At 62.7% G+C, this 13,657-nt stretch overlaps 1 protein-coding gene and 1 long non-coding RNA gene across 5 annotated transcripts; one reads left to right on the top strand and one right to left on the bottom strand.

Moving 5' to 3' along the window:
• Positions 1–232: 232 nt before the first annotated feature.
• LOC145546497 (uncharacterized) lies at positions 233–4,197 on the bottom strand. Of its 2 annotated transcripts, none has more exons than XR_014082976.1 (3): positions 3,950–4,197; positions 1,922–2,075; positions 233–1,284 (listed from the first exon to the last, which is right to left on the bottom strand). It is a non-coding gene; the product is annotated as an uncharacterized LOC145546497 (long non-coding RNA). The 2 variants fall into 2 exon arrangements; XR_014082975.1 differs by having other exon boundaries at positions 233–1,186.
• On the top strand, positions 4,056–12,432 carry PPP1R26 (protein phosphatase 1 regulatory subunit 26). 3 transcript variants are annotated; one of them, XM_081593520.1, is made up of 3 exons: positions 4,056–4,262; positions 6,199–6,319; positions 7,121–12,432. In XM_081593520.1, exon 3 carries the CDS (start codon positions 7,555–7,557, stop codon positions 11,071–11,073), a length of 3,519 nt encoding a protein of 1,172 aa, XP_081449646.1. In that variant the 5' UTR covers positions 4,056–4,262; positions 6,199–6,319; positions 7,121–7,554; the 3' UTR covers positions 11,074–12,432. The 3 variants fall into 3 exon arrangements, with proteins under 3 accessions (XP_081449646.1, XP_081449648.1, XP_081449647.1); XM_081593522.1 differs by lacking the exon at positions 4,056–4,262 and adding an exon at positions 4,539–4,645; XM_081593521.1 differs by lacking the exon at positions 4,056–4,262 and adding an exon at positions 4,580–6,076.
• Positions 12,433–13,657: the final 1,225 nt, after the last annotated feature.

Genomic DNA, 13,657 nt, shown 5'->3' with positions numbered 1-13,657 from the left:
GAAAATATCCCGCTCTTCTGAGAATAAACTGGAAGTAACATGCCTTCATCTTTCGTTTTGGACAAACACTGTGCCCTCAAGGGGCTTATTTCTGCCTAGTTTAGCTGCCTTATAAATGGACAATCTTAAAGTCAAGTTGATCCCTAAGATGGTAAATAATAAATTGGGTGAAAATCACACCAGGAAAATTATAAGAAATCTGACACTCAAGCAACAAACTGAATAAAAGTCATTTCTGAGGCAACAGACTTTTTATTAATTTTTATTGGCGTTTAGTTGCTTTACAACATCGCGCTAGTTTCTGCGACAGAGCAAAGTGAATCAGCTCTATGTATACAGAGATCCGCTCTTTTTCGGATTTCCTTCCCATTTAGGTCACGACAGAGCATAGTGAGGTCCCTGAGCTGTGCTGTAGGTTCTCACTGGTTTTCTTATACATCGGAGTGTATCTACGTCAATCCCAAACTCACGAGGCGAGTGATTTTAAAAAACAGTTTTACAGAAATAGACTTCCCAAGGCTGAACTGAGTCGAGTTACCGCCTGGGCCTGATCTGGGTGGTGTGTGTGTGGCTACAGTTACACCACACGTGAACTTTCGCACATTTCCATTCCACACTTTATGAGCTGGTCTTTGTATATAAGGAAGCAATGCTCATGGTTTCAAAGCTGGAACAGTATGGAGAGGTCAGCAGGAACCCCACAGCACCCCCACCAGCCCCCACACCAAGCCACTCCGCAGAGGAGGTCCCGCGGCTAACGGTGGCTGGCACATCCAGGGGTGAGATGCCACTCTGTCGTCTCTTCTGCTGGGCAGGCCACCCCACGGTCACGGTGAGAGCCCGCCTTGGCTCCACGCGGCCCCACCTCGTCCCCCTCGGCAGAGGCTCCAGGCGCACTGCAGTCAGCGTCTCCACCCCTCCGAGCAGCCGGGTGCAGGGGGTGGCTTTGCTAAGTGAAGGGTCGTCTTTGTGGCGATTCGCCCGCATGGACTGTGACCGCGACCTCGGGACAGAGTCCTCGGGGCGGGGTCAGCGGGCCTCACATTTCAGACGCGGCGGGACACGCTCTTCATTCTCCCACCAGCTGCAGTTGCTGCATCCCAGGGGCTGTCAGAGCTCCTGGTGGGGCGGGTGTGCGGTGCCTCCTTTCATTCAAGTTTCTTTCATCACGAAGGTGCTCTTCACTCTTTCAGGGAAAACAGATGAATAAGGGGCATGGCTTCTGCCACTCGCGCTGACCCTGGCCCCGGGGCCCCAGCTGCCTCTCTGGAGTTCACCTGCTCCCTGCCGAGAATAACAGAGATGGTCTCGAAGTATTCCCTGCCCCCCTTGACAGGAGGACAGGGGGAGGGCCAGAGGACCGCAGTGACCACGAGGAGCCCGGGAGCCCGACCAGAAGCCCAGCCACCGCCCTGGCCCCTGCTTCCACCACTCACCCACCTGCGGGACAGGAGAGCTACTGGCTGTCCTTCTAGAAGCGTCGGACTGGGCTGAGCAGAGGTGCCTGGGGGACCCCTGCCTTGGGGAAGGGAGCCCACTTCACGGTGCCAGGTGGGTCCCTTGCAAGAACCAGGGGAAGGTGGCCTGGGGGCTGATCCCAGGAGACCCTGAACCTGCACAGTGAGGGGCCTGACTGAAGGAACTAAACGCCAAGGTCGGCACCTCTTACAGCAGCTGAGTTTCGATCACAACAGGTGCCCTTCCTCCAACGATGACCTAACAACGTGCAGGAGGCAGGGCTCCCTAACAGTTAGAGTATAAATGTGTGCATGTGTGCCCTGTGCGTCCACACACGTGGGTCTGTGTGCATGTGTGTGTGTGTATGTGCGGACAAGCCTGCGTGTGTACACAGATATCTGAAGGTCGGTGGCTTCAACAAGAAGTGAAGAAAGCCTCTCCCTTTCCAGAATTTGTTTATTACCCGTCACATCTTGGGGTTCCGATGTTCACAGGAATCTGTAATTCACACCCCTCCAGGTCTTCAGTAGTTCTTATTTGTAAGTGTAGCCATTAAATTGGCAAACGGGTTAGGAAACCTCAGCGTGCTAACAGCCACCCTGGGTCTTATCTCCAAGCTGGAAACCATAAAAGAAACTTGACAGGTTTGGCCACACAAATTGAAAACTCAAGCATCACCAACAAAACAAACCAAAAGCTAAACCCAAAGTTACAAGAAAAATGACAAACTGAAAAATAACCGTGTATATGATGGGGACGGGCTCAGTCCTTAATGAGAAAAGCTCTGAACGAGAAAAAGACACACCCCGACAGAAAAATATTTAAAAATGTACACAGAACACATACCGGCAATTTTCCAAACGGCCAAGAGTAAAAGCAAAAGATGCTCTACACCACCAGGAGGCAAAGAAATTAAACTCCAAGTGGAAAGGCTTGTTTTACCCGCGAGATTGCCAGAGACAAACGGAGGACACGCGCCAGCCCTAGAGGGCGGACGGGACGTCAGCCGGGCCTTTCTGGACGGCATTTTGGCCAAAATACATCCCAGTCCTTGGCCCGGCAGCGTCTCTTCTAGGAATTTACCCTTAGGAAAACTGAGCCAGCTTCCAGGGACACAGCAGCAAAGATGTTCATCACGGCACTAGTTAAAAACTGAAAAAACCATGCCAAAATACAGAGTCCCTAGCTCTGGCTCATTAGATACCTTTTCCCAAACTTTCGGTAATAAAGAAGAATTACTCTCATGATGGGAAGACAGTGTTTATTAAACAATTTACTGAAGGATTAATTCAATGTTTTCATGGGTTTCTTGACACTTGGCCCCAAATTCCCCAGGCAGATAAGAAACAGCCCCCTTCTCATCCCTGTAGAAATAAAGCCTCTGATTTGTTTTCTCCTGTCCAACTTCTGGCACTTTCTAGACAGGAGACGAAACCCCAGTTCACCCCGAGATAGGTCTAGGTCGGGGCCACGGAGGCTGGCATGGGTGGGCAGACGCACAGCGTCTGTGTCTTCCTCTCGATGTGCCCCTCGCACGGGTCAGGGTCTGCCCCACCGGCCCCAGGACCCTGAGGGGCAGTGGGCCACCCCAGGCCTTGAGTGAAGATCTCTGAGCTGTTAGAAAAATCACACAGCTTCAAGGCCACAGAGTCAGTGAGGAGCAGAAACAAGCTCCTTACTGTTGGGGGTTCGGTCCCAGAAGACAGTGCTCCCTCCCCTCCCCAAACTGGCCAATGACAGGTGTGTCTCAACACGCTTCCTCCTGTAGGGGTGCCTCTGCAGCCAGGCCCGGGGTACCCCAGCCTCCACCCGGCCCCCCCAAGGCCAGCCGGGCCGCACGCTCAGGTGTTCAGAGAGGGCTCCCTGAGTGACCGTGCGCCCTGCCCTGCCCTGCCCTCTGCTGCTCTGGCCCTGGGCTTCCACTGCACAGCAGGCTTGAACCCTGCCACCCATGCATCCCTGCAGCAGGACTCTTGCCCTGGGGGGTGGGTTATGAAGCGCAGACACAGCGGCATTTGGCAAAGGCAGCTGGAGGCTGGGGCAGCTTTCCCAGAGAGAAGGCTGGACGCGCAGCCCAGAGCTCAGGGCACTGGTAGGGGCGTGGGGAGCGGGTGGGGGGACGCAGAGGGGCCGGCCGCTTCCAGGGGGCCAGACTGGAGCTCTGTGCAGGCTCAAGGAACCCCCTCAGCCAGCCCGGAGGAGAAGGGGGCACGGCGCTAGGCACACAGGGGCCCCTGGCCGGGCAGGAGTGTCTAGTTAAGGGACTGACGAGCAGCCCCAAAGCAGCCCATCTGCGCGCCCCGCGGGGCCCCGCACCCTCCCGGCTTGAACTTTCCACCCGGGACCGCGGAGGCAGGGCAGTGTCTGCCGACCCGGCCACCGACTCAGCGCCCAGCAGTTGGGGGCCCCCGGGGAGACGGGCCCCGCAGCGCCGGAGGGCCCCGCCTCTGGCCAGGAGCGGACGGGGTCAGACCTCAAACCGACTACTTACTCCGAGCGCCGCGGGCGCACTTCGGGGGCCGGCCGGAGACTGGAGAGGTGGGGCGTCTCCGGAGGCTCGGGCCGCCTCCAGGCGGGGCCGGCGCCGGGCGCGGGGCGCGGGGCGCGGGCGCCGAGCGGGCGAGGGGGCGGCGCGCGGCTCCTGCGGCTCCTCCGCGGCGCGGCCGGCAGGTGGGCGCGCGCTCGCCGGGCGGGGGTCCGGCCGGGCCGCGCGCCTCCCCCGGAACTCGGCCGTGCCATTCCCATGATGCCCAGCCACCGGGCACGGCTTCCGGAGCGCGGCCGCCGCCGCCCCGCCGCCGCCGGTAGGTCCGGGGATGGGGCTCCGGGGCCGCCCCGCCCTGCGCGCGCCCCGCCCTCCCGCGCGCCCCCGGCGTGCGCAGCCCGCCCCTCGGCTCCGGGACCTCGCCGCCTCCCCGGGACCGACGCGGGCGAGGGCTGGGGGCCGGCGCAGGGCCGAGTGGGCGGCGGGGGCCGGGCCAGAGGGCGGGCGCGCAGGCCGCACCGCGGCGCCAGGCCGCCGGGGAAGGGGCCGCCGCGTGCGGCGTGGACCCGGCCGGGCGCCGGCTAGTCACCCGACCGGGAGGCCGGGGATCGCGGCCCCAGAGGCAGCTCCTGGCCCGGGCCCCCACCAGCGCGCGCCCGCGTTCCTCGAAGCCGGCCGGGCGCGGGGCCCAGGTGAGGCCAGGTGAGGGCCGGCGGCGGGGGGGCCCGCGCTCAGCCCTCCCGCAGGGATCGCGCCCCTCGTCCCGCCCCACGCAGCTTCTGGGAGGGTCCACCCGGCTTCCTGGCCAGCCCCTCGCCCCCAAACCCACGGAGCCCAGAATATAAAGCCGGGGCGCAGCCCAACCCCTTCCTGCTGGAGGACCGGATCGCTGCTCTGGGCGCAGGGATGCCTCCTGGCAGAGGCCGCGCTGGAGGTGAACGCCCCCAAGCCGGGAGCAAAGGGCGGGCAGGGCCAGCCAAGGGTCTCGCCTTGCCTGCGGCCCTCCAGGCACAGACAGCAGCCCTGCAGCTTTGCTTGGAGCCGTCTGTGCTGTGTTGTCAAGCCTCGCCTTCTGGCAAGACTGGCTGAAATTCCAGCCCACACCCACTTCAGGCCGGCAATCCAGAGAGGCCCTCCTTCTGGGCTTTGTACCCTGACCCTCAGCTCCCTACCCTGGGGGACCAGCCAGGGTTGCACAGCATTGTGGGGAACCCAGAGCTGTGCTGGGCATCCGTGCAGGGAGCCAGGCTTGCCCGGGGACAAGCATTAGTGAGGTTCTGCCCTCCTGGAGACAGGAGGTGTCTGTCTAGACAGAGAGGCCCAAGGGCCCCCCTGCACCGTTCGGACTCTGGCACCACGCGGCTTTGGGGCCCCCACAGTCACCCTCCAGACTTGGTTCCGGGGCTCTTGGGCTGCAGGCTAGCAGTCTGACAAAGTGGGAGCCCCCTGGCTTCAGCCCGCAGTCCCCCAAAGTACAGTTGAGGGGAGTTTTCCAGAATGATTCATCTTATGTAGACCATTGTTTTAAAGCCACAAGCCAAGCTGTCGCTGGAGACACCCTCTGAATTTTTAACCTCATTCTTGGGCTAGATAATCTGACAGTTCAGAAAACCGCTCCCTAGGAGTCCGAGCTGGAGACAGTCATTTAGAAGCAGTGACCACAGTCAAGGTGATAAGTAGCGAGGAGCGTTTTTCCCTCCCGCGCTCTCTGTTACCGGGAGTAGAAGTCACTGCAGCCTGGTTCGCTGGGATCTGTCCCCAGGCCACCTCTTCAGACAGCACTGCTGTTCAGCAAGTGAACATTCCTGATCTAGACTCTTGAGAAGGCCTATGGGAATGTCTCGTGTGCTGTGCTATTTCGCCAGGGCATCTTGAATAATGAGCACAGTGAGGTGGGCACAGCCCAGTGGAAGAGCCCTCCCCCTCAGCCTTGCTGGCCCGCACTGTCCTTAGGGGGGGACCTCCTTGGAGGGTGGTGCTGTGGGAAAGGCCATCGGCCGTCGTGGGAGCTCCGTCTGAGGACTTTGAAGTGGCTTCTTGCGTCCCCAGCCATGCCTGTCCTGCTACATCAGACCAATGGCTCAGGGGAGTTGGAACTGTTAATTATTGTGGTTAACTGTATTTGGCCTCGGGGTAAGTTCTTCCAAAATTGAATTTCAAGCCCTTAAATTAATGCACTTTCTTTCCCCCCAAATATTTACCGGCTATAGTTTCAGCCTCTGAATTAAGTCTCTGATTCTCTTTAATCCTGACAGTCAAAAGTCTGTTTAAAAAGTGGGCCCAAGATGCTACAGAGTACCCGTAGAGAGATGAAGACCCAGTCCCTGAACCGTTCTGCAAATGTTACACCGAACCTGGACTTAAAGAGAATTGCAGGTAATTGCAGCAAATTCTTTGACTTTGCAGTTTCACTTTTTGAGCATAAATAGCCATAGCAAAGGACTTCCTTCTGAATTGGTCACACCCTCTGGTTAATTGCTGGTCCCACCTGTTTGGGCACGTCTGTGCCTAGGTGGCCGGGCCAGGCTTTCTTGGAAAGGACTGTGGTGTGTAAACACGGGATTCTGTGCTCGTCAGGAAGGAAGCTCCTCCGGGAGAAGGATGTTCAGGGAAGCAAAGCAAACACCCAGGCCACTTCCGGCCACCCCCATCCCCAGGCTCCCCAGCGGTGACGGCCTTGCCCGGCACCATTTGGGGTTGGAACTCAATTTCCCTGTTTCCAGGAGCGCTGCCAAGGTCTCCTCTTAACTCTCGGTCACTTCGCATCCCAGTTTGGGGGGGGCCGGGAGAGGTCAGAGAGGTGTGTTTGGGGTTGATAGTTACATGGTGTATTTTGCGTCTTTCTAATCCGCTGTGTACAGCCTGCCCTACGTCCCCTCCGTGGCGGGGGTCCCAGACCTCTGGTGTAAAAGCCTTTGGGAGCAAGTCCTCACTGTGTTCCCCAGAGCAGCCCAGCCACGTTTGGACTGAGATGCAGAAAGCGGAGGAGCCACAAAGTGTGAGAAGGGGCACATGACTGTTTGGGGCAGTGACCTTGCTAATTACATGCAAATAGTCAAACAGTCCCCTGAGATCATCTGGCAAATACACATTCAACCTTTTCCAATAAAAAGGCTTTTGTGTAAATAACTCTTCAAAGGCGTTTAGGTGCTCACATCACGTAACTTCTCTTTTCAGGAGCTGCCAGTTCGTGTCAAGAGACAGCCAACCCATGATGTGTCGCTGAGCCTGACTCCCCCAGTCGACCTTTCCACCCGCCAAGAGGCTTTGCGTCTTCATCCCGTCGCCCCCTCTCGACGACTTCGGAAGGCAAACCACGCCTCTGCTCCTTCGCCGGCGAAGACGGATGGAGGCATGACGGAGGAAGAACACCGTGTCAGCTTCCACGAGCTTGGCCCACGGGGCTCGGAACCATTTTCTCATGAGTCTCCTTGGCCACCCGCCCCGTACAGCCGAGGAAGCTGAAGCCCGGGGGTGCGCGGCCAGCCGGACCCTCGCCAGCCCCGCAGCTCCCGTGCAACCTGACCCAGGGCGCCCGCCTGGCATGCAGCCCCGCAGGATGTGAAGCAGGCAGAGAAGCAAAGCCTCGCCTCTCCACGCCACCCGCTAGGATGTTTCTCATGAACGCGCCTCCTGTGCTGGCCCTGCGGTCCGCATGGGAGGCCTTCGGCCCACCCGGGAGCTGTAGGTTTCCCAGATGCTTCTCGGAGCCCAGAGAGGGCGTCTCGAGAACGGCGGTGAGTGCCAAGGTGCAGATGGCCATCAGCAGGCTTCAGGGTGACGGCGCAGCCCTGGGCATGAGCGGCGAGCATGCCCGGCCAAGGAGCCAGAGGGCGGAGAGGGGCCGGGGCGCCCGGCCGGCCGCCAGCCCCGCCTTTGCAGCCTGTGGTCTTGCCGCGGGTTTTGACTCCAAGGAGGAGGAGGAGGCCTCCAAACTCGGGCCCCTGGTGCTGGATTCGGACAGTGATGACTCGGTGGACCGGGACATCGAGGAAGCCATCCAGGAGTACCTGAGGGCCAAGAGCGGGGCTGCGCCATCACCTGCAGCCATGGACGCGGCCCATCGGTGCAGACCAGAGCCACCTCTGAGCGGCACCCCAGCCACCCCGTGTCCCCTAAACCTTGCAGCTGGCCCCGGCCGTGTCCGGGGCTCCACCTCCCCACTCAGTGTGAGCAGCGATGACTCCTTCGAACGGAGCATCCAGGCGGAGATCGAACAGTTCCTGAGTGAGAAGAGGCTGCAGGAGACCCAGAAATGCGACCTTCCTGCCGACAGAAAGGCAGACCCTGGCGACAGCGGGAGCAGAGCCGCGTGCAGGCCTGGCAGAGAGCCGCCGGTGACGGCGCTGCAGCACGGCCTGCCGGGAGCCAACAAGGAGTGTGTCTTCCGGAAGCTGCCCAGGTCCACGAAGGCCAGCGCGCTGCCCAAAGGCCTCAGGTCCAAGGTCACTGCCGAGCCTGCTGCTGCCACCGCAGGGCCCCCTGCAGAGGCCGCACTGGGTAAAGGCGGGGTCCGCAGGGGCGCTGGCTCTGCGCGGAAGGGCAGGCGGCCAAGGAGCGCGGCCCTGGTGCGCGAGGAGGCCGACTCGAGCAGCGATGATGGCATCGAGGAGGCCATCCGGCTGTACCAGCGGGAGCGGCGCAGGGAGGCTGGGGGCCAGCAGGGGCCCCCGCCCACGGAGGAGAAGGGGCCCGCAGCCCCTGCTCACGGCACGAGGAGCACCTGGCCTGAAGCCCACAGCAGAACCCCTGGCAAGAAGAAGCCAGCAGCCCCCAAGGCCACGGACCTCAGCCTGGACGGCCCGGACGGCCCAGACCCCAACCACCCGCCCAGGCTCCCCAGGGAAACCACGGCTCCCACACCTCCGGGGAGCGCGGCTGCTGGGAGCCCGGGCGTGGACGGGTCCCCACGCCGGGCAGACGCATCTGCAGAGCTGATGTGCGCTGAGGCCATCCTCGACATCTCGAAGACCATCCTGCCGGCCCCCGTGGCCAGTGGGGAAAGGCCCCCGCCCAGCAGCCCGCTCTGCGAGGGCCCCGACGTGCCTGCCCACCCAGACGGCGACAGCAGCGCGGTGGACAGTGATGACAGCATTGAGCAGGAGATCCGGACATTCCTGGCCCTGAAGGCGCAGTCGGGGGGCCCGCTGCCCCGGACGGAGGCCTGTGCCCGGCCCACCCACAGCCCGCCGCTGCCGCCTGGCCTCAGTGCCCCGGCCTCCAGCACACCAGACCCGTCCCCAGGCTGCAGGAGGAGGCGCGGCAGGATGCCCTGCACGCCCAGGCGGCCCAGAGACACGGCCGAGACGCAGAACGCCCTGGACGCTGAGCGCAGCCAGGGCCGGGTGCAGCCTGGCCAGAGGCGAGCCCCTGAGGCCCCCAGAAGGGAGAGCGAGACCCGCGGCCAGCCTCTCCCCTTCAAGACGGGCGGGCCGGGGGATGAGCTCGGGGCCCTGGACCTGCCGGGGGCCGCACCGCCAGGCCCTGCGCAGACAGCCGAGGTGAGGCACGGGGATGCGCAGGGGAGCTCCGAGGACAAGAGCAGCTCGCTGGACAGCGACGAGGACCTGGACACGGCCATCAAGGACCTGCTGCGCTCCAAGCAGAGGCTCCGGAAGAGGTGCAGGGACCCCAGAGGCAGCTGCAAGAAGAGAGTCCGCTTCAGCACCACAGAGACACAGTTCTTGGACAAACTGGGGGGCTTCCAGAAGGACTGGAGAGACCGAAGCCCACACCTGCTGAAAAGCTGTCTCTCAAAGTCCAGAAGGGACAGCAGGGAGAGCCCGGGGAGACCCTCGCACGTCTCCTGCCGGGAAACAGCAAGGGCGAAGGCGGACGGCTCAGGGCCGGAGGACCTGCCCTCGGGCCCCTCAGCCCCCTGGCCCCGGGGCAGGGCTGCACCAGGGGGCCTGTTCTCCAGGGAATCTGAAGCCCACGAGCCTCCCGGTCCCGCCAGAAGCCCCAGCTCCCTGTCTGATGACAGCAGCTCTGTAGACAGCGACGACAGCATCGAGCTAGAGATTCGGAAGTTTTTGGCCGAGAAGGCCAAGGAGTCCGTGAGCGGATCAGAAGTTCCAGGAGGAGGCCCGGCCGCCCTGGGAGCACCGATGGGGTCCAGGCCGGAGCTCCCGGGCCTGGCCGCCCAGCCAGGCGTGTGCACGTGGAGCCAGAGGGCCAGGGGGGGCCCGCAGCCGGGGGCCGAGGGACCCCGAGGACCGGGAAGAGCCCTCGCTCCAGGCGGGGGGAGCAGCCCGTGCCCCGAGCAGCCCTGCCCCCCTACCACCCTGGCCAGGTGCGAGCTGGTGCCGCCCAGGAGCTCCAGCGGGCCTGCCGCTGCCAAAGGGGCCCCAGCCCCCAGGAGGAACGTCTGTGCCCCCAGAGACCCAGGCCCCAGGGGGCCCGAAGGGGTCACGGGAGAGGGCACAAGCTGGCTCCCAAGCCGCACGGAGGCTGGCGCCTGGGCAGAGGGCCGCGGCTCGCTGGCACGGACCCCAGGCTCTGAGCGGGACGGGGCGCCCAGGGCCGGCCTCACCCTGCCCTGGCCTGACCTCGCCTCCCAGAGCCGGCTGCAGAGCACCTGGGTGCTGGGCCCGGAAGGCAGGGACGCAGCCGTGTGGAGAGGGGGCCTCGGCAGCCAGAGAGAGAAGGGGCCGGGGGGCCGGGCCCGGGGCTCACCCAGCCTTGCCGCAGACCCCCGGAGGGGCCTGCCCTTCGCCGGCTTCTCGCCGCTGCTCTCCACACAGCTGTTCCATTTCGGGAAGAGCGTGCCCTGGGGCACCAAGCAGGCCGGCCTTTTCAGCCCCGGCCTGAGCCTGCCACTGCAGGGCCCGTCCTTCTCGGCTTTCCGGGAGGCCCAGGCCGCCCGCGGCCCGGTGTTCGGAAGCCCGCGCCTGCTGGTGAGGGAGGGCGGCCACTGGCCGCGCAGGAAGCCCCGGGCAGGGCTCGGCCTGTCCGACAGGAGGGGCTCGGGGCCGGAAGAGGGTGTCCTGGACCTGCGGTTCGGGCACAGAGGGCTGGACAGAGACGAGGAGGAGCCCGAGGCCCTGGGCAGCGACGCCAGCGAGCTCAGCGATGCGTCCGTGGAGGAGGGCGGTGGTCCCACGGCCCAGGGCTCAGTGCTGCAGCTGTGAGCGCTGCGTGCCCTGCGGCCACGCTCCTTATGGAACGGGGGACCCTGGAGGTCCCTGTACAGCCTGTAGATTTGTACACTAACGTGAAACCGTGTTTTTATTTAACAGACGTGTCCTGGTAAATATGATTTTTGTAGCCTTTTTGTAAATTATTTAAAGTGCTGTTAAACTATTTTTGGTGAACGCTGTCATTGGATCCTGTGGGGCGTTCCTCGCGGCGGTTTTCTGTGGTCTCCACACGAGTCTTAGATCAGCAGACGCTCGGTTCCACGTGTCCCGGCGCTCGGGGCTGATCGCTGGTGGCACAGCCTGCTGCGGCCGCAGTGCCAGCCTTGGGAGGCAGCAGCCGGAGCCCTGCCCGAGACTCACCGGTCACCCCAGCAGTCCCTGTCAGGGCCCTGCTGGACAGCACTTCTCACGTGAAAGAGCCCCCGCCGACCCCCCGCAGAGGCCCGACAGGGTCTGCGAGCGGAAAAGCGTTTCAAAGCACAAAGGCCGGCGAGCAAACCAGCCACCCGGGTCGCACACCGAGACCCCCAGTGAGACCGCCGGCCGGCCGGCTGTTCACACCTGGAGCCTGTTGCTCAGCAACGAGTCCCAGCTCAGGAAGCCCTTCCTCTGCGGAAGCTGCCGTCCTTCACGTCTAATCACAGCTCCAGGAGGCTTCAGCCAGCCCGTGTTCCCAACGTCCTCGTCCTCGTCCATGCCCGCGGAGCGGCTGGCGCCCGGAGTCCTGAGGACCGAGGCCCGAGCGCGCCGGGGCCTGGGCGGGTTGGGGGTGGGCTCCAGCGGGCGGGCGGGCGCTCCCGTCCTCCCTGTGTCCTCGGTGTGTCTGGGCGACGAGGCCGCGCACAGCTGGGACGGGCCTGGCGCCCTGTGCCTTCTGCTTGGCGGCTGCCGCAGGGCCCCCGGCCGAGCGTGGGTGTTCACCAGCCACCCCGAGTGCCGCAGCTCATCAGTGCGGCTGCGGGGGGCCTGGGGTGAGGTTTCAGCTGCAGCTGAAGTTGGTCGTTATTCTAACGTGCAAGTGAATGTTCACAGGTCATGCCCCTGCCCTGGGTCTTAGCAGGGATACCCACTGGGGGCGTGTGCGGCGCCCACGGTGTCCGGGGTCAGACGCTGTGATGAGCAGGCCTGTGGGTCCCGTGACCCCCCGGGGCTTGCGTGGTGTGCATCTGATGTTTCCGTTGGCAAATATTCATTCACTTAAGTGCTTCCCAGGAAAACAACTCATTAATCCATGCTTTAAATTGTATTTAATTTTAAAGGAGTGCTTTTAACACTTGGCAACAAAAATCAGCTTGTTTTGTATATATGAACTGGGTTTTTTTAATGCTAATAAATCAAGCACTGCTCACACCTCAGTTGATGTGGTCTGTTCTCTGCAGAGTGGCCTTTGCAGGATGGTGACGTGAGGACCCAGCGTCTGGGACCTGCCAGGCTTCCACCCGTGCCATCGAGGACTGAGCCGTGGGCACCTCTCTGCTCCTGGCCCCATCGCCGGCACCCCAGACCCTTCCCACCTTTCTCTCCCCCAGCTTCCCCATCCCTGTTCTGGGTGCTTCCTGGGCAGTGCAGGCCATGCCTGGTTTTCACAAACTAAACACAACCGTGATAGCGTGGGCCCATCCCTGGATTGCCCACAAGCCAGGCTGCATAAAAGCTTTTGTTTTTGCACACCACCCCCCCACATCCTCGGTCAACACCGGCGCACCCTGGGACCAAGGTGGGAGGCCCCCTGCAGCCTGTCTGCAAAGGGGCTGGAGGGGCACCTGCCTGCTGCAATCCACCTGCCAGCGCAGGGGACACGGGTTTGATCCCTGGTCTGGGAAGATCCCACACGCCGAGGGGCACCTAAGCCCACGCGCCACACCTACTGAGCCTGCGTGCCTAGGGCCCGTGCTTCCCATCAAGAGAAACCACGGAAATGGGAAGCCCACACATGGCAACACAGGCCCAGCTCGGCCAAAACTAGTTAGTTTCTTTCAGTGGGGAGCTGCAGTGGGGGCGGCGGGGGCACAGCTGAGGAGTGACGGCTTCATCTGCAGCCCCAGTCCAGCTCCTCCGCCAGTCCCGGCCCCGCCTCGCGCCCGTGGGTCACAGCAGTCCCGCCCGTAGGAAGTGGCTGGGGAGGGCGTGTGGCCAGAGCAAGCCGCAAGTACCGGGACCTGCAGAGGAGGGCTTCCCTGGTGGCCCAGCGGTCACAAATCCGCCTGCCAGTGCGGGGGACACAGGTCCACCCCCTGGTCTGGGGGGATCCCGCCTGTCACGGAGCAACAAAGCCCGGCCTCCACAGCTCCTGAGCCTGAGCTCTGGAGCCCAGGAAGCACCACGGCTGAAGCCCGAGGGCCCTAGAGCCGGTGCTCAGCAACAGGAGAAGCCACCCACGGTAGGGAGAGGGCGGCCCCGCTCGCTGCAACTGGAGAAAAGCCTTCACAGCGACGAAGACCCAGCACAGCCAGAAAGACATGATTCTAAGGGAAGGGGGGGCCTACAGGTAAGTCCGACCCAAAGGGCCTGTCTTGCTTCCCAATGAAGGGAGGTGGCTGCAGGCTGGGGCCACAGGTTCATTCCCCTTGACGCA

This window comes from Giraffa tippelskirchi, chromosome 4 (assembly GCF_054371585.1).
Source record: "Giraffa tippelskirchi isolate mGirTip1 chromosome 4, T2T-mGirTip1v1.2.pri, whole genome shotgun sequence".
Lineage (NCBI taxonomy): Eukaryota > Metazoa > Chordata > Mammalia > Artiodactyla > Giraffidae > Giraffa > Giraffa tippelskirchi.
Note: the sequence above shows the minus strand (reverse complement) of the source record. Positions and strands in the feature narration are given on the sequence as shown.

What these genes read in the sequence shown, in the direction of transcription:
- PPP1R26 (XM_081593520.1), top strand. Translation starts at nt 7,555, where the DNA reads ATGTTTCTCATGAACGCGCCTCCTGTGCTGGCCCTGCGGTCCGCATGG.